The sequence below is a fragment of the Trachypithecus francoisi genome, unplaced genomic scaffold (assembly GCF_009764315.1).
Source record: "Trachypithecus francoisi isolate TF-2019V2 unplaced genomic scaffold, Tfra_2.0 Lachesis_group3, whole genome shotgun sequence".
Taxonomy (NCBI): Eukaryota; Metazoa; Chordata; class Mammalia; order Primates; family Cercopithecidae; genus Trachypithecus; species Trachypithecus francoisi.
In genome coordinates this window covers 83,339,802-83,361,392 of record NW_022681468.1, presented here as the reverse complement: position 1 = coordinate 83,361,392, position 21,591 = coordinate 83,339,802, and the positions used below count along the sequence as shown (strand labels likewise).

General features: G+C 53.0%; 2 protein-coding genes across 3 annotated transcripts; both read left to right on the top strand.

Moving 5' to 3' along the window:
- Positions 1-2,587: 2,587 nt before the first annotated feature.
- Positions 2,588-9,016, top strand: LRP10 (LDL receptor related protein 10). 2 transcript variants are annotated; one of them, XM_033188605.1, is made up of 7 exons: positions 2,588-3,300; positions 3,670-3,742; positions 4,265-4,400; positions 5,997-6,187; positions 6,297-7,314; positions 7,625-7,754; positions 7,876-9,016. In XM_033188605.1, the coding sequence occupies exons 1-7, from the start codon at positions 3,274-3,276 to the stop codon at positions 8,461-8,463; spliced, it is 2,163 nt and encodes a 720-aa protein (XP_033044496.1). In that variant the 5' UTR covers positions 2,588-3,273; the 3' UTR covers positions 8,464-9,016. The 2 variants fall into 2 exon arrangements, with proteins under 2 accessions (XP_033044496.1, XP_033044497.1); XM_033188606.1 differs by having other exon boundaries at positions 2,588-3,304; positions 3,698-3,742.
- Positions 9,017-14,384: 5,368 nt separating this feature from the next.
- REM2 (RRAD and GEM like GTPase 2) lies at positions 14,385-18,890 on the top strand. Its single transcript, XM_033188604.1, has 5 exons — positions 14,385-14,592; positions 15,890-16,231; positions 16,482-16,555; positions 17,246-17,453; positions 17,836-18,890. Exons 1-5 carry the CDS (start codon positions 14,490-14,492, stop codon positions 18,129-18,131), a joined length of 1,023 nt encoding a protein of 340 aa, XP_033044495.1. The 5' UTR covers positions 14,385-14,489; the 3' UTR covers positions 18,132-18,890.
- Positions 18,891-21,591: the final 2,701 nt, after the last annotated feature.

Here is a 21,591-nt window from a genome sequence, read left to right as displayed (position 1 = left end):
CCAGCCTGGTCGGGCCGGGCGCGGTGGCTCAAGCCTGTAATCCCAGCACTTTGGGAGGCCGAGACGGGCGGATCATGAGGTCAGGAGATCGAGACCATCCTGGCTAACACTGTGAAACCCCGTCTCTACTAAAAAATACAAAAAACTAGCCGGGCGACGTGGCGGGCGCCTGTAGTCCCAGCTACTCGGGAAGCTGAGGCAGGAGAATGGCGTGAACCCGGGAGGCAGAGCTTGCAGTGAGCTGAGATCTGGCCACTGCACTCCAGCCTGGGCGACAGAGCAAGACTCCGTCAAAAAAAAAAAAAAAAAAAAAAAAAAAAAAAAAAGAAAACCAGCCTGGGTAACATAGTGAAACCCCATCTCCACAAAAGATACAAAAATTAGGCTGGGGACAGTGGCTCACGCCTGAATCCCAGCACTTTGGGAGGCCGAGGCAGGCAGATCACAAAGTCAGGAGATTGAGACCATCCTGGCTAACACAGTGAAACCCCATCTCTACTAAAAACACAAAAAATTAGCCAGCATGGTGGCACGTGCCTGTAGTCCCAGATACTTGGGAGACTGAGGCAGGAGAATCACTTGAACCCAGGAGACTGAGGTTGCAGTGAGCCAAGATCGCGCCACTGCACTCTAGCCTGGGTGACAGAGCAAGACTCCGTCTCAAAAAATATATATATATATGAAAATTAGCCCGGCATGGTGACACACGCGTGTATACTCAGGAGGCTGAGGTGGGAGGATCACCTGAGCCCAGGAAGTCAAGGTTGCAGTAAGCCAAAATTGTGCCACTACACAATTTTGTAGAGTGAGACCCTGTCTCAAAAAATAATTAAAATTAAAAATTAAAATTGCTGGGTGCAGTGGCTAACGCCTGTAAGCGAGTGAATCACCTGAGGTCAGGAGTTTGTGACCAGCCTGGCCAACGTGGTGAAACCCCATCTCTATTAAAAATATAAAAATTAGCCGGGCATGGTGGCCCATGCCTGTAATCCCAGCTACTCAGGAGGCTGAGGCATAAGAATCGCCTGAACCCAGGAGGTGAAGGTTGCAGTGAGCCTAGATGGTAGTCACTAAACTCCAGCCTGGCAACAAGAGTGAAACTCTGTCTCAAAAACAAACAAACAAAACAAAGCAAAACAAAACTATTTTATATTTTATATCATTTGTAGAAGAGAGAAAGTGGTTAAGATCAGAATGTGCACTCTATCCAGAGTCAGATTGCCCGGGTTCAAACCCTACCTTCATGGCCAGGCGCAATGGCTCACGCTTGTAATTCCAGCACTTTGGCAGGCCAAGGCGGATGGATCACCTGAGGTCAGGTGTTGGAGACCAGCCTGGCCAACATGGTGAAACCCGTCTCTACTCAAAATACAGAAATTAGCCGGGCATGGCGGTGGCGGGCACCTGTAATCCCAATTACTGGGGAGGCTGAGGCAGGAGAACTGCTTGAACGCGGGAGGCGGGAGGTGGTGGTTGCAGTGAGAGGAGATTGCGCCACTGCGCTCCAGCCTGGGCGACAGAGCAAGACTCCATCTCAAAAAACTAACAAACCAACAAAAAACCAGATGCAATTCCACTCAATTCCCCCAACCCCACCCCTGACAATATTTTCCGTCTACGATCAGTTAAATCTGCGAATGCAGAACCCAAGATATGGAGGGCCCACTGTACTACATTTTGGGCAAAATACTTAATTTTTCTGCGCCTGCATTTCTTGGAATACCTTGGAAATTGGAAGTAACAATAGTATCTACCTCACACGGTTGTTGAGAGAATTAAACCCGCAAATACTTATAAAGTGTTAACGTATTTAGTATATACTAAAGTAGTTCCTAAGTATTTAGTAGAGTGCTTACTTAGATCTGTGCCTGAAAAGTGGAAAAATCTAAAATTGTTTGCTATTTGTTGTGTTTATTTTTCACTGAAAATTCTGAGCTTCAATATTGTTTATTAATGTTATCTATCAGTGCCACAGGAAATCGGTAACCCCCAGCTCACACAAATTAGAAACACCTTCTGTGACTGATAATAATAGTTGCTACCCGATATGGAGCACTTCCTGTATGTCAGGCAACTTGCTCTCCTTAAATGTTAACAACAACCTTAAGAGGAAGTTGCACTATCATAAACCTAATTTTATACCTGAGAAGAACAGAGAGGTTAAGTAATTTTCTGGAGGTCACAGCCAGCAAATGGAGAAGGAGTACTTATTCGTTTATTTACCATTTATTGAGTTCTTCCTGTGTCTCAGCAGGAGAGAAGCCCTGTAGGTGCAAAGGTAAACAGTCTAGGCCCCAGCCTACGGGAAGTTTGTTTGCAGAGAAGGGGCGGGACGGGGGCGGGAATGACGAACAAATAGTTACCATACCGTGTGGTAATAGCTGTAATAAAGTCTCACTCCAAAAAGTGCTGCCGGATCTCAGACCCCGGGACAAGAAAAGTACTGAGCTTAGGGCCCAAAGGAAAGACATCACAGTTATGGAATAAGCAGACGTCCTTTGACAAACGTCTGACAAACGTGTGACAAACGTGTCCTGTAACGACAAACGTGTTACACCCCAAGGATTAAACAAAGCAGGGTTAAATGTGGAAGCTGAAGCTGCCAGTCAAGGGCACGTCTGACAAGTCCCGCAGAGCCGGAAAGGGGTTAAGGCGAGCAAGTGGGTGTGGCCCGCTCGTTGATTGGCAGGGGTGGGACCGGGCTCGTCACCCGCCCAGGCTACTCCAACCCCTGGGCGGGCGGGGGTACCTCCTGGGCAGGGGCCGGAGCGCCGGGCCGAACCACCTCTCCCCCTCCCCCGCTTCCCTGTCGCGTTCCGCGGGCTGCAAGCGCTAGAGGAGTGGAGCAGCACCCGGCCGGCCGTAGGGGCTGAAAGTCGTCAAAGTTTGGCCCGAAGAGGAAGTGGTCTCAAACCCCGGCAGGTGGCGGCCAGGCCAGGCTAGGGGCGCTCGCGGCCTGCGGGCGGACTGTAGGTGAGGGCGCGCGACCCAGTGCCGAGATCCGGGACTTCGGAAGCCAGCCCCGGGAGAAAGAGTGCGGCGGCGGCCAGAGAAAACAACTCCAAAGTTGGCGAAAGGCACCGCCCCTACTCCCCGGCTGCCGCCGCTTCCCCGCCCCCAGCCCTGGCATCCAGAGCACCAGTCGAGCCCGGGCCATGGAGCCCCCTTGGGGAGGCGGCACCGGGGAGCCTGGGTGGCCGGGGCGCCGCCGCGACCCCATCGGGTAGACCACAGAAGCTCCGGGACCCTTCCGGCACCTCTGTACAGCCCAGGATGCTGTTGGCCACCCTCCTCCTCCTCCTTGGTAAGAGCCGAAACGAGATCACCCCCAGCCTTCTGTCACCGGGCCAGCAGCTCTAACTCCCTCCAGTGCGGCCTCGCACTCCATCCTGCCGGCCCATTCCCTCCAGCCCCTGCCGCCACCCCCAGCACTGCCGGCCCCAACCTCCAGGAAGTCTTCAGCCTCTCCGCTGGGCCCTCGTCCTCTCTCCGGCTTTCCCCAGATCACCCCACCAACCCCACAGGCCCTGCTGCCGGACCTTCCTTCCGGAAGTCCCACGCCGCAGCCTTCTCCCACCCCCCACTCCCTCTTCCTATTAACTGCCCGAAAGTCCCGGATGGCTTCCTTGAGTTGCTCAGGTGAAGAAAACTCCTAAGGGGTGTCTCACTCTCCTGCCCTTTCTCGTTCCTCCTCTAGGAGGCGCTCTGGCCCATCCAGACCGGATTATTTTCCCAAATCTTGGTGAGTTGAGGGAACCTCTGGGGCTCCGTGGGCTTGGGAATGTGGGGGCACTCGAGAAGGACTCTCTGTTCCCTGAATTCCATGGGACCTACCATAGTTTTAGAGGGGAGATCATTTAGCCTTTATTTTATAGATGAGGAGACTGAGGCTGGGTGTGGACCTTCATCTGGTAGTTGCTATGTACTATTTTATTTTTTCTGGGAATATCTATGCTTGATCGTCCTAACCAGGATGTAGTCTCCCTGAGGGTAGAGGCAGTATTTCCTGCTTCTCCTAGTTCAGTGACTGGCACAAAGCAGACCTCAGAATTGTTCGTGGTATTAGTATTAACTGGTGAAGCTATAAAGAATGTGGAGAGAAAGAGTGAAGCCAGAGGGCTGTAACTCTAGGATGTGTGTGGGCAGGGGCAGATACTCTGCTCCTCCTTTCCAGACTTTTGGAAACCTCAAGCCTCCAAGCGGAAGGGGAAGGGTGAGATGCTAAGGGCTGTCTACTACCAGTGTCCTACCTTCCTCTCTCCAGCTTGTGAGGACCCCCCAGCAGTGCTCTTAGAAGTGCAGGGCACCTTACAGAGGCCCCTGGTCCGGAACAGCCGCAGCTCCCCTGCCAACTGCACCTGGCTTATCCTGGGCAGCAAGGAACAGACTGTCACTGTCAGGTGAGAAGCGGAACAAGAGCAAGAACCCATTCTTCTCCCTTGCCCCTTCCCCTCCATTGGAAGTCTTCAGGTACATTTCTTTTTCTTTTTTTTTTTTTTTGGAGACAAGATTTCACTCTTGTCACCCAGGCTGGAGTGCAAGGGCACAATCTCAGCTCACTGCAACCACCTCCCGGGTTCAAGTGATTCTCCTGCCTTGGCCTCCTGAGCAGCTGGGATTGCAGGTGCCTGCTACCATGCCCAGCTAATTTTTTTTTTTGTATTTTTAGTAGAGACAGGGTTTCACCACATTGGCCAGGCTGGTCTTGAACTCCTGACCTCAAGTGATCCACCCGCCTCGACCTTCCAAAGTGCTGGGATTAAAGGCATGAGCCACTGGGCCTGGCCCATTCAGGGATCACTTCTCTATGGAATTTCCATCCTTGTCAACAGGGAAAGAGTAGAATTTGATTTGGCCTAGTGTGCCCTAAAAGCCTGACTTTTTCTGGACCAGACTCAATGAACTGAGGTGAAGCTGGGCTGGAGTGGACATCTAGCTTGGGTCCTGGGCATCTCCAAAGGACAGAGGCCACTCTACAAATGGTCCTCAGCTCAGATAGAACTGTTCTGAGGAGTCCTCCCATTCATTGCATGTCCTGTGTGAGATTCCGAACTACTCCTTAATCAGCCTAGAACATTCCTCAGCCTCTCTGGATCTTTTAAACATTCCAAGTTTCCCCAGGTTCCCCTGACTTTGGATCATTGTTTGGGGATCATATTGAGTACCTGGCTATTTGCCTCACATAGTTCATTTTCCATGAATTCACCCAGAAAGAGGTAGGCAAAGAGAGAGGCAATCTTTGGAGAGGCTGGCAGGGCAAAGGGATCAGAATGCCATGGAAAACCAACCCAGGTCTCACATCTGGCACCATGGGGTAGGGTAAGATGGTGAGTTCTGGTTAATTGAACTGTATGGTAATCACCAGTTACTGCTGGTACTATACTTGGGTGACAGTGCTACAACAACTGGAATGCAGTGCACCTCTTCTTAACTCAGTCCCGGAACACAAGTCAGTTTTTCCAAAGGGCTCTAGAATATATCTTATGGTCTTATGGTGATACCAGCCCATGTTAGGAAGATCCCCATTGATTACATTGACTTAAAAATAATTTGGCTGCCAGGCACGGTGGCTCACACCAGTAATCCCAGCACTTTGGGAGACTGAGGCGGGCAGATCACCTGAAGCCAGAAGTTCGAGACCAGCCTGACCAACACGGTGAAACCCTGTCTCTATTAAAAATACAAAATTAGCCAGGTGTGGTGGCGGGCACCTGTAATCCCAGCTACTTGGGAGGCTGAGGCAAGAGACTTGCTTGAACCCAAGAGGCGGAGGTTGCAGTGACCTGAGATCACGCCATTGCACTCTAGCCTGGGTGAGAAGAGCGAAACTCTGTCTCTAAATAAATAAATAGGCTGAGTTTTTATTTGACCATTTAGATCACAGAGAAGCAGATGTTTGTGCTTCCTGGGATACTAGGAGCCTGGTGGCACCGGGGGAGGAGAAAGCCAGCAGCAGTCAAGAGCATCTCATGTCCTGCTCTCCTCTATTCCCATAGGTTCCAGAAACTACACCTGGCCTGTGGCTCAGAGCACTTAACCCTACGCTCCCCTCTCCAGCCACCGATCTCCCTATGTGAGGCACCTCCCAGCCCTCTGCAGCTGCCCGGAGGCAACGTCACCATCACTTACAGCTATGCTGGGGCCAGAGCACCCATGGGCCAGGGCTTCCTGCTCTCCTACAGCCAAGGTAGGCTGGACAGAGATGTTTGAGGAGCAGGCAGTGAAAGCTCCAGGCAGGAGGGGAGGATCCTGAGGGCTCTGGTGCTTCACAGCCCCTCTCCATGGTGCCTCTGCAGATTGGCTGATGTGCCTGCAGGAAGAGTTCCAGTGCCTGAACCACCGCTGTGTATCTGCTGTCCAGCGCTGTGATGGGATTGATGCCTGTGGCGATGGCTCTGATGAAGCAGGTTGCAGCTCAGACCCCTTCCCTGGCCTGACCCCAAGGCCCATCCCCTCCCTGCCTTGCAATCTCACCTTGGAGGACTTCTATGGGGTCTTCTCCTCCCCTGGATATACACACCTTGCCTCAGTCTCCCACCCCCAGTCCTGCCATTGGCTGCTGGACCCCCATGACGGCCGGCGGCTGGCCGTGCGCTTCACAGCCCTGGACTTGGGCTTTGGAGATGCAGTGCATGTGTTTGATGGCCCTGGGCCCCCTGAGAGCTCCCGACTACTGCGTAGTCTCACCCACTTCAGCAATGGCAAGGCTGTCACTGTGGAGACACTATCTGGCCAGGCTGTTGTGTCCTACCACACAGTTGCTTGGAGCAATGGTCGTGGCTTCAATGCCACCTACCATGTGCGGGGCTACTGCTTGCCTTGGGATAGACCCTGTGGCTTAGGCTCTGGCCTGGGGGCTGGTGAAGGCCTAGGTGAGCGCTGCTACAGTGAGGCACAGCGCTGTGATGGCTCGTGGGACTGTGCTGACGGCACAGATGAGGAGGACTGCCCAGGCTGCCCACCTGGACACTTCCCCTGCGGGGCTGCTGGCACCTCTGGTGCCACAGCCTGCTACCTGCCTGCTGACCGCTGCAACTACCAGACTTTCTGTGCTGATGGAGCAGACGAGAGACGCTGTCGGCATTGCCAGCCTGGCAATTTCCGATGCCGGGATGAGAAGTGCGTATATGAGACATGGGTGTGCGACGGGCAGCCAGACTGTGCAGACGGCAGTGATGAGTGGGACTGCTCCTATGTTCTGCCCCGCAAGGTCATTACCGCCGCAGTCATTGGCAGCCTAGTGTGCGGCCTGCTCCTGGTCATCGCCCTGGGCTGCACCTGCAAGCTCTATGCCATTCGCACCCAGGAGTACAGGTCAGTGGGAGTGGGACTGGCAGTAGAGGAGTAGACCCTGAGGGTGAGGCTGGGCCGTGCAGCTACAGGAGAAAGTGCCCACCTTGGGGAGAGGCTTCCATGATCAGCTTATCAGTTGTGTCCTGTAAGGGACAGGTCCAGATCCTGAAAGCAGTTTCAAGGGAGGAGGGACCTCAGATGACCTTTGGGAAAACCATGGCACAGCTCCAGCTGGCCTGGCCCGGCTGTGGAAGCGGGAGGACTGTCTAGGCTGAGGTGGTCTACTCTGGCCAAGAACTACCAGCGACTGAGCAGTCATCATTCCTTCTAGCATCTTTGCCCCCCTCTCCCGGATGGAGGCTGAGATTGTGCAGCAGCAGGCACCCCCTTCCTATGGGCAGCTGATTGCCCAGGGTGCCATCCCGCCTGTAGAAGACTTTCCTACAGAGAATCCTAATGATGTAAGTCACTCCCCACCACCCTAGCACCTCCTGGTCCCAGTTCTGCTGTGGCCCCACCCCTGTACCCTCCTTCATTCAACCTTTGGCCCTCTGACTCTGAGGCCTCCTCATCTCCTTGCAGAACTCAGTGCTGGGCAACCTGCGTTCTCTGCTACAGATCTTACGCCAAGATATGACTCCAGGAGGTGGCTCAGGTGCCCGCCGTCGTCAGCGGGGCCGCTTGATGCGCCGCCTGGTACGCCGTCTCCGCCGCTGGGGCTTGCTCCCTCGAACCAACACCCCAGCTCGGGCCTCTGAGGCCAGATCCCAGGTCACACATTCCGCTGCTCCCCTTGAGGCCCTAGATGGTGGCACAGGTCCAGCCCGTGAGGGCGGGGCAGTGGGTGGGCAAGATGGGGAGCAGGCACCCCCACTGCCCATCAAAGCTCCCCTCCCATCTGCTAGCATGTCTCCAGCCCCCACTACTGTCCCCGAAGCCCCAGGGCCACTGCCCTCACTGCCTCTAGAGCCATCACTATTGTCTGGAGTGGTGCAGGCCCTGCGAGGCCGCCTCCTGCCCAGCCTGGGGCCCCCAGGACCAACCCGGAGCCCCGCTGGACCCCACACAGCAGTCCTGGCCCCAGAAGATGAGGACGATGTGCTACTGGTGCCACTGGCTGAGCCGGGGGTGTGGGTAGCTGAGGCAGAGGATGAGCCACTGCTTACCTGAGGGCACCTGGGGGCTCTACTGGGGCCTCTCCCCTGGGGGCTCTACTCATAGTGGCATAACCCTTTAGAGGTGGGTCAGCCTCCCCTCCACCACTTCCTTCCTGTCCCTGGATCTGAGGGACTTGGTGGGCCTCCTGTTGACCCTCAGTCTATGCTATAAAGTTAGGTGTCCCTCAGGCAGGGAGAGCGCTCACAGAGTCTCCTCTGTACATGGCCACGGCCAGAGACCCCAGTCCCTTCACCATCACCTGCTCCCCACGCCACCACCATTTGGGTGGCTGTTTTTAAAAAGTAAAGTTATTAGAGGATTATAGGTCTGGACACTCCATCTTTGCCAAACCTCCACCCAAAAGTGGCCTTAAGCACCTGAATGCCAATTAACTAGAGATCCTCCAGCCCCCAAGGGGAAGATTTCAACAGAACCTGAGGTTTTGCCATCCACAATCTCCTACAAGGCCTGGCTCACAAAAAGAGTGCAACAAATGCTTCTGTTCCATAGCTATGCGTTGCTCAGTAAGTTGAGGTAAAAAATAAAGGAATGATATATCTCAAAATGTTGCAAATTAGCTGCGAGCCTGAGCCCTGCCACTGCCCATCTCAGTCTATGCTCACCTCATCCCACCCCTCCCTGTGGAGCCCTTTGCTTGGCCCTCTACCTCCTGCCCTCTTCCTGTTCATCTCCCAACCACTGCTCTCTTGATTTTTATACCACACAGAAGGTAAGAACATTCTAGGAACCCTAAGGATCAACCCTCTCCATTTCCACTCAAATGCCTGGCGCCCAGCTCTGCAGTGACTGACTCCAGGGGTGTGCACCAAGCCTGTTTCCTCATTGCCAAGATAGAAGTCAGGGGAGCCAGCTGGGCCTTGTGGTCAGGAAGGTTCTCATTTATGGAGCATTCCCCGAGCCCAGAACATAGGAGCAACTGTCCCTAGTGGGACACAGGAGTCATGTCTCCTACCCTCCATCCTCCATACCTACCAGGCATTTAGCAGTCTGTCCTATGCAAGACAGATGGATTCTCAGCCAGGATACCTCAAGGCAGGCAAAGGTGAGTGGAGGGAAAGCTCACAAACATTCAGGGTGTGTGGTGCTGGCATCACCATGGCCAAATCCAAGAGGTCTTCCTGGAAGAGGGCCCAAACTGGAATCTAAAGAGTGCTGTCAGCAGTTGGAATAGAGCTGTGGATTCGAGACAAGAGGAGTGTCCACAGAACAAGCAAACTGAGGAGACAAGAGGGCAAGGATTATAGGCAAGCCCCTGGGCCTGAGAGCACAAGCAGCGGCCAGAGTTGCAGAGCTGGGGTGGGTGATGGAGGTAATGATTCGTAAGCAATGTTGGAACCCAGCCCTTAGTGAGCAAAGTGACAGAAGCTGCCCCAGAGTTTGGGAGGAAGATCGAGGCAAAAGATGTAGAAGGAAGCTGTGGGAGTGGGAGTGATGCCTCAGGAGCAAAACAGGAATTCCCTAACGGAGCCAGTCCCTGGGAAAAGAGGCTCCCCTCAGGCTCTCCTTGTCTAGCCCCACACCTGGTGGAGCCCAGTACCCAGCCTAGCCCCACACCTGGTGGAGAGGCCCTGTTGATTACACCCTGTCAGCATCCTCAAACCCAGCACTGATTGCACAATTTTCCTCTCTTCTAGTGAGCAAGAGCCTGAGGAAGTAGCAGAAAGGGATGTGGGCCCATGTGCAGTTCTGGGACCCTGGCACCTTGGCTCAGGGAAGACCTGAGCTCCTTTCACTGCTGACCCTCTCCAGGGACTGGGGAGAGGGCTCCGGAGAACCTGGTTCTTGCTTACTGTTCTCCCTTTGGGCCCTCCTTCCCAAGTGCAAACAATCCTGGGTCCATTCAGCATCAGGCCCATTTGGAGTGAAGCAGTGATTATCCCTCCCCTGCCTCTCCATAGCCTAGTCTTTGCCCTCTTCTTTGCCCTTCTCTTCCCCCATAGCCACCTCAAATACCTGCAGCCTGATAATCTTCATTCCCCTTCATCCAGACCTTTTCTCTCCTAGTGGTATTGCAAATTGAAAGTGGACAAAGACTTAAGGTAAAACTGCTCCTCGTGGTGGAATGCTTCCAAATGCTGGAAGGAGGACTTTAGGAAAGAGTTCACTAAGGAGGCCTGTGATTATAGATCAGTGGGCCTGAAAGAAGTTTCTCTAGGTTCTGGTTGTGTGCTGTACGAGGCATAGGCAGTAATAATACTCTTGTCAGCCATAGTGAAGCCCCAGGCTAGCCGAGATAGGGGACTGACCTTGTACAGGCAGCATGGAGAAACTAAGACAGAGGGTCCTGCCCAAGTGATGGCACTGGGGAGTAGTCACTCAGGTTTATTTCCACTAGGGCCCAAGAAAAGAAATGAAGCAACTTAAAATTCCATCAAGATAGATACCAATATCCAAGATGCTTGGTCTTAGGGGTGTGGGATCCACATCGAGGTTCTTGGTGGGAAGGTGTGAGGTGTTTTCAGCATGAGATAAGGCTCAGGCTGTGAATCACAGTCTAGAATCTAAGATAAAAGAAGATACCAGGGCCAGGTGCGGTGGCTCATGCTTGTAATCCTAGCACTTCGGGAGGCCAAGGCGGGCAGATTTCCTGAGCTCAGGAGTTCGAGACTAGCCTGGGCAACACGGTGAAACCCCGTTTCTACTAAAATACAAAAAATTAGCTGGGTGTGGCGACATGCATCTGTAGTCCTAGGTACTTGGGAGGCTGAGGCAGGAGAATTGCTTGAACCCGGGAGGCGGAGGTTGCAGTGAGCCAAGATCGTACCACTGCACTCCAGCCTGGGTGACAGAGAGACTGCATCTCCAAAAAAAAAAACAAAGAAGATACCAGAACTCAGTCCTTAAGACACAAAATTCTGCCAGGCACGGAAGCTCAGGCCTGTAACCCCAGCACTTTGGAGGGGCCAAGGCAGGTGTATCGCTTGAGGCCAGGAGTTCAAGAACAGCCCGAACAACATGACAAAACCCTGTCTCTACCAAAAATACTAAAAACTAGCCAGTCTCATAACCTGGTCTCAAAATAAATAGATTAAAAAAAAAAAATCCTGGGCCTGAACCAAGCTCCAGGCCTCTCTGAGAGGGGAGAAGGACCCCCCCAGCCACACAGCCCAAGGCTACAGAAGCACCTTGGTTAGAGAGCGAGTGCCCGGATGTGGCGCGGTGGCTTATGCCTGTAATCCCAGCACTTTGAGAGGCCGAGGCAGGCGGATCATGAGGTCAAAAGATCAAGACCATCCTGGCCAACATGGTGACACTGTCTCTACTAAAAATACAAAAATAAGCTGGGCATTGTGGTGCGCGCCTGTATTCCCATCTACTCAGGAGGCTGAGGCAGGAGAATCACTTGAACCCGGGAGGCGAAGGTTGCAGTGAGCCGAGATCGCACCACTGCACTCCAACCTGGCAACAGAGCCGGACCCCGTCTCAAAAAAAAAAGTGAGTGCCTGATGATGCCAGAGTTTTCATCACCTGAAGTGAACCCACACAACAGAGCTGGGCCATGGGTATCATAAACCCCATTTTGCAGGCTCAGGAGGAGTTTCAAGGAAATCAGAAGATTGGCCCAGTCTCTACCAAGTGGTGGACTTGGACCCGGCATGGCTCTGTTCCAAATCTCACCCTTGTCCCGCTATTCCGCGGGACCTGCCATTCCTGAGGGAGCATGGACACGGGCAAGTGCACAGCCCGGGAGGTTGAGGTTAGAGTGAGCCATGATCACACCACTGCAGTCCAGCCTGGGCAACAGGGCGAGACCCTGTCTCTGAAAAAAATACTCATTTTGGAAGGAAGTCATTCTAAAATGTTACACTTATCTTCAGCGTATCTGCAATATAATAAAAATTTTCTGCATAACTGAGGATCATTCACAGAAACCAATGGCTTTTCTCCAGCAGTGTCTTCTGAAGTTGTAACAGTAGGGGCATGGGGAGCTATTTGCTTTTATGCTAAACGACCTTAGACCATTTATAAAATGCATATGAGGCCGGGCGCGGTGGCTCAAGCCTGTAATCCCAGCACTTTGGGAGGCCGAGACGGGCGGATCACGAGGTCAGGAGATCGAGACCATCCTGGCTAACACGGGGAAACCCCGTCTCTACTAAAAACTACAAAAAACGAGCCAGGCGAGGTGGCGGGCGCCTGTAGTCCCAGCTACTCAGGAGGCTGAGGCAGGAGAATGGCGTAAACCCGGGAGGCAGAGCTTGCAGTGAGCTGAGATCCGGCCACTGCACTCCAGCCTGGGCGACAGAGCGAGACTCCGTCTCAAAAAAAATAAAAAAAAATAAATAAATAAATAAATAAAATGCATATGAATGCTTTAAATGTGTGTGTGTGTGTGTGTGTGTGTGTGTGTGTGTGTGTGTGGTGTTGCCTCCCTGACTACAAGGGGTCACTTGCTACTCTAAATGTGTTTCTAATCTACTAGTACAGGAGCACACATGGACACATTAAAATTGTGAATAAAAGTAAGTGAAAAGTAAGTAGGCCATGACTGAGGACTGGAGAGTCTACCCAGTGAGTAAAGCACATGAGTATTCTAGCTGCTGAGGGGTCCTTTCTGCTCCCTCAAACCCTGCACTGTTGCCCTATAGCTGACCTCCAAATAAGTGAAGTGTCACTGCACATGGTTCCCAAGATTATTATTTGCCTCTTCCCCGAAAAGTCCACTGACGATTGCAATATATACTTTTCCCAATAATGGGAGACAGTTGGAATATTTAAGAGAAGGAAAGCAGCACAGTGTAGAAATGAAAAATCCTTGGCACTGGAAAGATATGGGTGGGATTCTTGGTGTTCCCATTTTCCAGCTACAAGATCGCTTTAGGGACAGGGCACCCACCTACCACTGTGGGCCTTGGGGTGAAGAAGATGAAAGGAGATAATGCAAGAAAGTACTTAGCACAGCATCTGGCAAAAACAGGGCAAGAAAAGGAAATCAGAATGTGTGTCTGGGAGCTTAAGGGTGTCAGGAAAGAGGATGAGAAGGAAAGGGGCAGGAGAAGGAACCTGAAGGGAAAGGGAACTGAGCAGAAAAAGAACAGTAAAAGAGATGTGCTATCTGGGCTTCCTATAAACAGGCACACATCACCCATTGTGTATCTGCCTTGCATAGCCCAGAAGGCCTGGCAGCTACACTAAAAAACATTAACAGTGGATAGGTGAGTTGGGGGGTAGTGGGCACTCTCCCCTCCCCCACCCACTTAAGATTGGGAACTTCGTGTTTGAGATAGCTAGCTTTGTCTCTCCCTTTTTTCCTGCTCTGATTATCGTTGGCTTGGTGGGCCTGGCAGGGAGAGAAGGTGGAGGAGTCTCCACAATGGTTTGCCCCTACCTGAACTTAGTGGCAAAATGAAGCTGCCCAAATGAAGCAGCTGAATTTCCTTCCTCAGAGCCCGCATCTGACTAGGGGCTGGGAAATGGTTACTTTTGTGGCTCTTAGCCCAGAAGAGGCAGGGTGGAGAAGGAAAAGGTGGCAGGTGGTTGACCCTCAGTCCCCATACCTCTTTTGGCCTGTATCTCTTTGTCTTTCAGACCAGCTTTTAGTCTTTCTGCCTCTTGCCCCTGTGCAACCACTGAGCACGCTCTCTAGGCTAGACAGTGTCTGGAAATACAGAGACAAATGATGCATAGTCCTGGCTGCTGGAGAAAGACCTTCACCTCCCCAGGTCCCTGCCTTCTGTCACCCTCAGCTCCCTTACCCACTGACACCTCCTGCAACCCTTGTCTGTTCTGCCCCTTGACTGTTCTGTTGTAACTCAACCAAGCTCTGCAGTGTGTGTGCTCCCAGAGGGAAGCCACACAAAGAAAAGGGAGGGGGGCAGAAAGGAGGGAATCCCGCTGACATCACTGCTCATTAGCATGTGTGACCTCATCAGGGGGCGGGACAATTTCCCCAGGTGTCTGGGGGGGAGGGCGTGTGTGTGTGGGGGGGGTGGTATTTAAAGGGAAAAGCTGACAGTGCTGCTGAGTGAGGGAGCGGGTGCTGCGAGCTGCTGGGCTGCACACGCATACGCACACCAATGCACACGGACCCGGACACAGACATGGACATGGACACAGAAACCACAGCACTCTGCCCCTCTGGCAGCCGCCGGGCCTCCCCTCCAGGGACGCCCACGCCAGGTGAGGGCTAACCTGGGCAGGTTCCAGCTGAAACCATGGGGGTGGGAGCTGAAGCTTTGGTGGGGAGGTCAGAACTAGGGGTTGAGGGAGCTTGAGCCCAGTCAGCAAGAGGGGAAGAGCAATTGAGAAAGTGGAGAAAACCCCTGCTCACACAAGGGCTTGAGGTTGGGCTAGGGTGGAGGGGAAGAGCCGCCTAAATGCCCCCTCCCCCATCACTCCCAGGGCTTTGCTTGAGAAACTGGTACATGGCCCCTAGCTCAGCCTCATTCCTGAGGCTGGGATGGGCAAGAAGGAAGGGGAGAGGAAAGGGGCAGCCCACAAGCCTGGGAATCAGAGGCAGGGGCTACCCTGGGGAACTGTTGTAAGGGTTCTTCTGGCTCTTGGAGGTCCTGGCTGCTGGCCAAGTATTGATCCTGGGCTATTTCCAGCCTCCCTACAGCCTCCTTTGTTGTGTCTGTTGTTCCTCCTCCAGTTACCCTGACCCGCGCATTGTCACTCTCCCTTTCCTTCTCACACACACACACTCACACACACACACTCACACACACTCTCTCTCTACTTCTACTGCTCTATGAACACAATATTCTCTCCCACTCACAGGGACAGACAGGGATGCAGGAATCTCACACCCAACCACGCAATGAGGGATGCTCACCTACGGGGCCACGGGAAGCAGCGGCAGCCCCTCTCTCTCTCACACACACACACACACACACAGAGCCCACAGAGCCCCACCAGGCACATCATCTCAAAAAGCAAAGGCCCTTTCCTAGGAAGAAGCTCACTACAAAGTTTTTTACTCTGCTCTACCTACTCCCCAGACACTAGGCAGCAGCTTCAGCTTCTCATCCTCTCTGCTCCTCAGTTTGGGGATTACCAGTGCCGGAAACAGGAGGAGGAAGGGCCTCTTGATGCAAAAAGAGGCAGTTTCCCCAAACCCCCCTCCCACTCCACCCCACAGGGCCAGAGGCCTAGTCTGGGGATGTGCCTGTATATCAGTGTAAAGTGTGAGTGGGTGTGTGAGCGTGCATTCAGGTCCCTTCCCTGCATGGGGCACGCTTTGAATAGGTTGGGGTTGGGACCACATTGGAGAAGATATCATGTCAAATCCAGTTCAGGCTTCTGGAGATTTTAGTGTAAGAGGTCAGGCCAGACATTCTCAGTTCCTTCTGGGTAATGGTCATCAAGTGGGTGTAGCTGGGCCTCTGGTACTGGAACAGCCTGGATTGACCCTTCTGCATATGGTTGGGCATATCCCACTCAGCGTCCTTTTCTTTGCCCTCCCATTTTATTTTAGAAGCAGATACCACACTACTAAAGAAGCCAGAGAAACTGTTGGCAGAGTTGGACCGGAGCGGGCTACCCTCTGTCCCTGGGGCCCCCAGACGAAGAGGCAGTATGCCTGTCCCCTACAAGCATCAGCTCCGGCGGGCCCAGGCTGTAGATGAACTTGACTGGCCACCTCAGGCCTCATCGTCTGGCTCCTCTGACTCCTTGGGCTCAGGGGAGGCAGCCCCTGCTCAAAAGGATGGCATCTTCAAGGTCATGCTAGTGGGGGAGAGCGGCGTGGGCAAGAGCACCCTAGCAGGCACTTTTGGTGGTCTCCAGGGAGACAGTGCTCATGAACCAGAGAACCCAGGTATTTGAGGAAGCCCTCCAGGGGTTGAGGGGGCTCTGGGGCCCTGGTCAGGGAACGAAGTGCTCATGACCTGAGCAGCCCCTGAAGGACAAAGCTTAACAGAAGCTTTTCCAATGCTTTCTGTGGCAGCCTCCCTGAAGAGGGGTGGGGCTCCCTGGTGCTGATATCTGAGGTGTCCCTGGTTACCAGGTCTCACAAATGTTGGGAAATCTCCTAATGGACTTTATTCCTTCTCCCTATTTCCCAACAGAGGATACCTATGAAAGACGCATCATGGTGGATAAGGAGGAAGTGACTCTAGTCGTTTATGATATATGGGAACAGGTGAGAACTAAGATGTGGCTGCAGGCAGGTAATGAAGCTGGGAGAACTGGGGAAGGGCAAAGTCTGGCTGAAGACTGGTGGGACTGCTGGTCCTGGTTTCAACATGTACTGGAACCTGACCTTTCATTCACATCACTTCAGAAAGCAAAGGCCCACACCACAGTCCATAGCCGTTAAGAGCCACAGTCTTTCCAGGATCTTCTGACTCAGAGCAAACTTAGAATGGGAATTTGACAAACCCTGCAGCTCCAAGCTAGGCTGGACACCCTGAAATTGACTCCATCCATAAATGTTTCAGTCTGAAGGAATCTGATGTGACAGGACAAAAGCTCAGGGATCTGAAATATCAGGGAAGGGGGAAAAAAGTGAGGACTTCTGAATATTTGGACATAAAGGTTACTATGTAGAAATAAGAGGCCAAATTACAAACGTGTGAATAATATTCATTTTTGAATCAAGAGCTGAAGCTTAAGAAATTAGGATGGCTACCCTAGTCTAGGATCCTCATAGTACTAACTTCTTCCTCCTCCACAAACACTCTGGGTATGGAGATTCTGCCATTAACTAGCTCTACTATCCTAAGCAGGTGGCTTCTTTCTCCCTGATAGCCCTGTTCCTCCTCTTTGAGGTGTAGGTGCTGGACAGGATCTCCTATGCCTCCAGCCCTAACGTTCCTCTGCCTGTCTGCAGGGGGATGCAGGAGGGTGGCTGCGGGACCACTGCCTTCAGACCGGGGACGCCTTTCTCATCGTCTTCTCAGTCACTGACCGACGGAGCTTCTCCAAAGTTCCAGAGACCCTACTTCGGCTCCGGGCTGGGAGGCCGCACCACGACCTACCCGTTATCCTTGTTGGAAACAAGAGCGACTTGGCCCGCTCCCGGGAGGTATCACTGGAGGGTGTGTATCCTGAACAGATTCCATACTTGCGATCTCAGGGGAACGCTGTCCCTTCCAGGTCATCTCTTCTCCCTAAGGCCTTTTTACCATTGCAGACGCTCTCACTTGCAATCAGACCCAGGCTAAGGGCACACTCCCAATGCCCCACTCGGAGACCCTGAGAATCCCTTCTTGTCACTTCCCCTCACCTCTCTACTAGGCCTCCTTCTCCCTCTCCTTCGCACCTCCACCGCCCCACCATATGAGCTCAGCCAAGTTCTCTCAGTTGCAAGAGTCACTAGTACCAATCCCTTGCCACTGCACGCCCAGGCCCTCCCTAGACCCACCCTCGCCCCAGGTCCCATACGGCCTAGCGGGTGCCTGAGCCGGTCCCTTCCTGCAGAGGGTCGCCACCTGGCCGGGACGCTGAGCTGCAAGCACATCGAGACGTCGGCCGCACTGCACCACAACACGCGGGAGCTCTTCGAGGGCGCGGTGCGCCAGATCCGCCTGCGGCGGGGCCGAAGCCGCGCCGGGGGCCAGAGGCCCGAGCCGGGCAGCCCCGAGGGCCCTGCGGCGCCCGCACGCCGCGAGAGCCTCACCAAGAAGGCCAAGCGGTTCCTCGCCAACCTGGTGCCGCGCAACGCCAAGTTCTTCAAGCAGCGCTCCAGGTCGTGTCACGACCTCTCGGTGCTCTGAGCCGCGGTCGCCATGGCCACTGCGGTCGCCATGGTCACCGCGCCCTCCGCTCGCCCCCCTCGCCCCGCCCCGCCCCCGTCCGGCTTCCCTGGTGGAGGCCGTCTAGGAAACCAAAAACTCCCAGGATGCCCCGGTGTGACCGCGGAGGGCGGCCCGGGGCCGCTGGGCGGTACTTCCACACCCGCCCCGACGCGTTCTCCGGACCTTCGGGCCTCAGGGCGCCTAGAAGGCAAGGACGCAGACCTGAAGGCGGCCGGTGAGCGGGGCGGGTTCTGCTGGGTCGGGAAGAAAAATAATTCTGCAAGGTAGTTTGTTTTTTATTAATTCGCGCTTGGCCATCTCATCTGTAAAGAGATTCTAAAAGCGAGATCTGGAAAAGTGCTTTGTAGACTCCTTGAAGGAGTTTGCCTCCTTTGTACGCTGCGTGAACTTGCCTCACCTTTAAGAGAGTCTTAAAGGTAAAGACATGGAGACCCTTCCTCCAGGGACCTTCCTGAAAACGTTTTGGCTCTCATCTGCTGCCGCGTGTGTCCACTTTGCCTTTAAGGAGTTCTTAAAGGCAAGGGCCTGGAAGCCCTTGATTCACTTGACTTACTAGTCCACCACGGCACTTCCCCTTTAAGATTATTAAAGGTAAAGGGTGGACAGACTTTCTGCATTCAGATGCTGAGCAGTGGCAACCCCTTTGGGCCAGGGCCCAGGGGGCACCAGCAAGAGGCCACCCTTTCCCTTTTCAATAAATAATTTTTATACTGCATCTGTTCACGTTTGACTCTGTTCTTGGAGTCTGTGGGGGAGGAAATGGGTGTTGATGGAAACTGCTGTTACCCACCAGAAAACTCAGGCCCAGAGGAGCAAGGAACCTAACTCTCTAAGGAGGCTCTGGAACTGACTTGACCTGGGATAGTCCGTGTCAAAGGGCCACAGGCCCTTACAGATAATCGGGCCCACTTCTTTTGCCGATGAGAAACAGGCCTGGAGAGGAACAAGGACCTCCTAGAAGTCATTTGTAAATTAGTGACACAGTGGGACCAAATCTCTAGACTCTGAGCCTCATCTCCTTACCCCACTCTATCCTGCAGGGAACAGGCTAGAGGCTACATTTAGCTCCCAGAGGTACTCAGCTTTGACTTGCGCTGGTTCAAAGTGGGGCCTATATCCCGTGCGTGATGGGGTCTCTCTGTGCCTCCTCTGGCAGGGCTCCACAGCCCCAGCTGTCACCTGCAAAGCCCGTGTGAGTACTGAAACTGTCACTGCCTCCCCTGGGGACGCCCACGCCTGCTGCTGCCTGAGCCATGAGTTTGAACAAAGGGAGCAGAGGCAGCAGCTCCCCTCACCACCCCTAGACATACAATACAGCTACCTGAGCACCTGAGGGCCAGCCTCCATTCCACCCCGCACAGCCTCCCAGAACTTGAAGGAAAGAGGGTTGCAATGCTTCCTGAGTCCTTGCAGCTGGGGAGGAGCCAAGGGGACCAGCCCAGCATGGGTAGTTATAATAAGATGAATAATGGCACTATCCTTAGGACTTTATACACTTTGTATGTTAATTCCTTAAAGACTATATAATGTCCAGCCTGGGAAACATAGTGAGAGCCAGTTTCTACAAAAAATATAAAAATCGGCTAGGCATGGTGGCTCACACCTGTAATCCCAGCACTTTGGTAGGCTGAGGCAGGAGGATCATTCAAGTTCAGGAGTTTGAAACCAACCTGGGCAACATGGCGAAACTCTGTCTTACAAAAAATCAGCTGGGCGTGGTGTCATTTGGATAGTCCTAGCTACTTGGGAGGCTGAGCTGGGAGGATCACTTGAGCCAGGAGATTAAGGCTGCAGTGAGCTGTGATTGTACCACTGCACTGCAGCATGGGCAACAGAGCAAGACCCTGTCTCAAAAAAAAAAATTAAAAAAAAAAAAATCAGTGCGCCTGTAGTCCTAACTAGTCAGGAAGCGGGAGGATTACTTGAGCCTAGGAGTTAAAGGCTGAAGTGAGCTGTAATCACTGCATTCCAGCCTGGGTGATAGAACTTGTCTCTTTAAAAAAACTTGTCTCTTTAAAAAAACTTGTCTCGGACAGGCGCGGTGGCTCAAGCCTGTAATCCCAGCACTTTGGGAGGCCGAGACGGGCGGATCACAAGGTCAGGAGATCGAGACCCTCCTGGCTAACACGGTGAAACCCCGTCTCTACTAAAAAATACAAAAAACTAGCCGGGCGAGGTGGCGGGCCCTGTAGCCCCAGGTACTCGGGAGGCTGAGGCAGGAGAATGGCTTAAACCCGGGAGGCGGAGCTTGCAGTGAGCTGAGATCCGGCCACTGCACTCCAGCCTGGGCGACAGAGCGAGACTCCGTCTCAAAAAAAAAAAAAAAAAAAAAAAACTTGTCTCTAAAAAAACAAACAAACAAACAAAAAGATAAGCCCAGGTGTGGTGGCTCACACCTATAATCCCAGCACTTTGGGAGGCTGAGGCAGGAGGATCACCTGAGGTCAAGAATTCAAGACCAGCCCACCCAACCTGGTGAAACCCCTGTCCCTACTAAAAATACAAAAAAATTAGCTGGGCGTGGTGGTGTGTGCCTGTAATCCCAGCTACTTGGGAGGCTGAGGCAGGAGAATTGCTTGAACCCAGGAGGTGGAGGTTGCAATGAGCCAACATCGTGCCATTGCAAAAAAACAAACAAACAAACAAAACAAAACAAAAAAACTATATAAGGTGTTACTACCTGTTTAACAGTAGAAGAAACGCAGTGTAAGTAACTTGCCTGAGGTTACCCAGTAAGCAGCAGAGTTGGGATTCTATGTCTGCTTGATACTTTTTTTTTTTTTTTGAGATGAAGTCTTGCTCTTATCGCCCAGGGTGGAGTGCAATGGTGCGATCTCCACTCACTGCAACCTCCACCTCCCGGGTTCAAGTGATTCTTCTGCCTCAGTCTCCTGAGTAGCTGGGATTACAGGCACCTGCCACCACGCTTGGCTAATTTTTTGTATATTTAGTAGAGATGGAGTTTCACCGTGTTAACAAGGCTGATCTTGAACTGCTGACTTCAGGTGATCCATCCGCCTCAGCCTTCCAAAGTGCTGGGATTATAGGTGTGAGCCACCGCACCCAGCTCTGCTTGATACTTAATGGTGATTTTATCCAGTTTTGCATCTGAGGCTCCCTTTCCAATAAGGATGGGAGGAAGAGAAAGAGGGGACAGCAGTCAAGATGTAGGGACACAATGGGCAGGGCCATGTGCAGCGGCTGTGGTGAAAAGTCCAGAGAAATTACATGCCTGTAGTGGAGTAAGCAAGTTCTAAGTTCTGAGGACCATGAACAGAGGCAGCTCAAATTTTAAAATGCAGGAAAACACACTGGGCCCATTAAGGGACCAGATGGCTGTACAGTTGGGTTGAAACCTCAGGGACATGAAGAGGAGGGGTAAGAGATGAGCATAGAAAAGAAGGTTTGGAGTCCCACT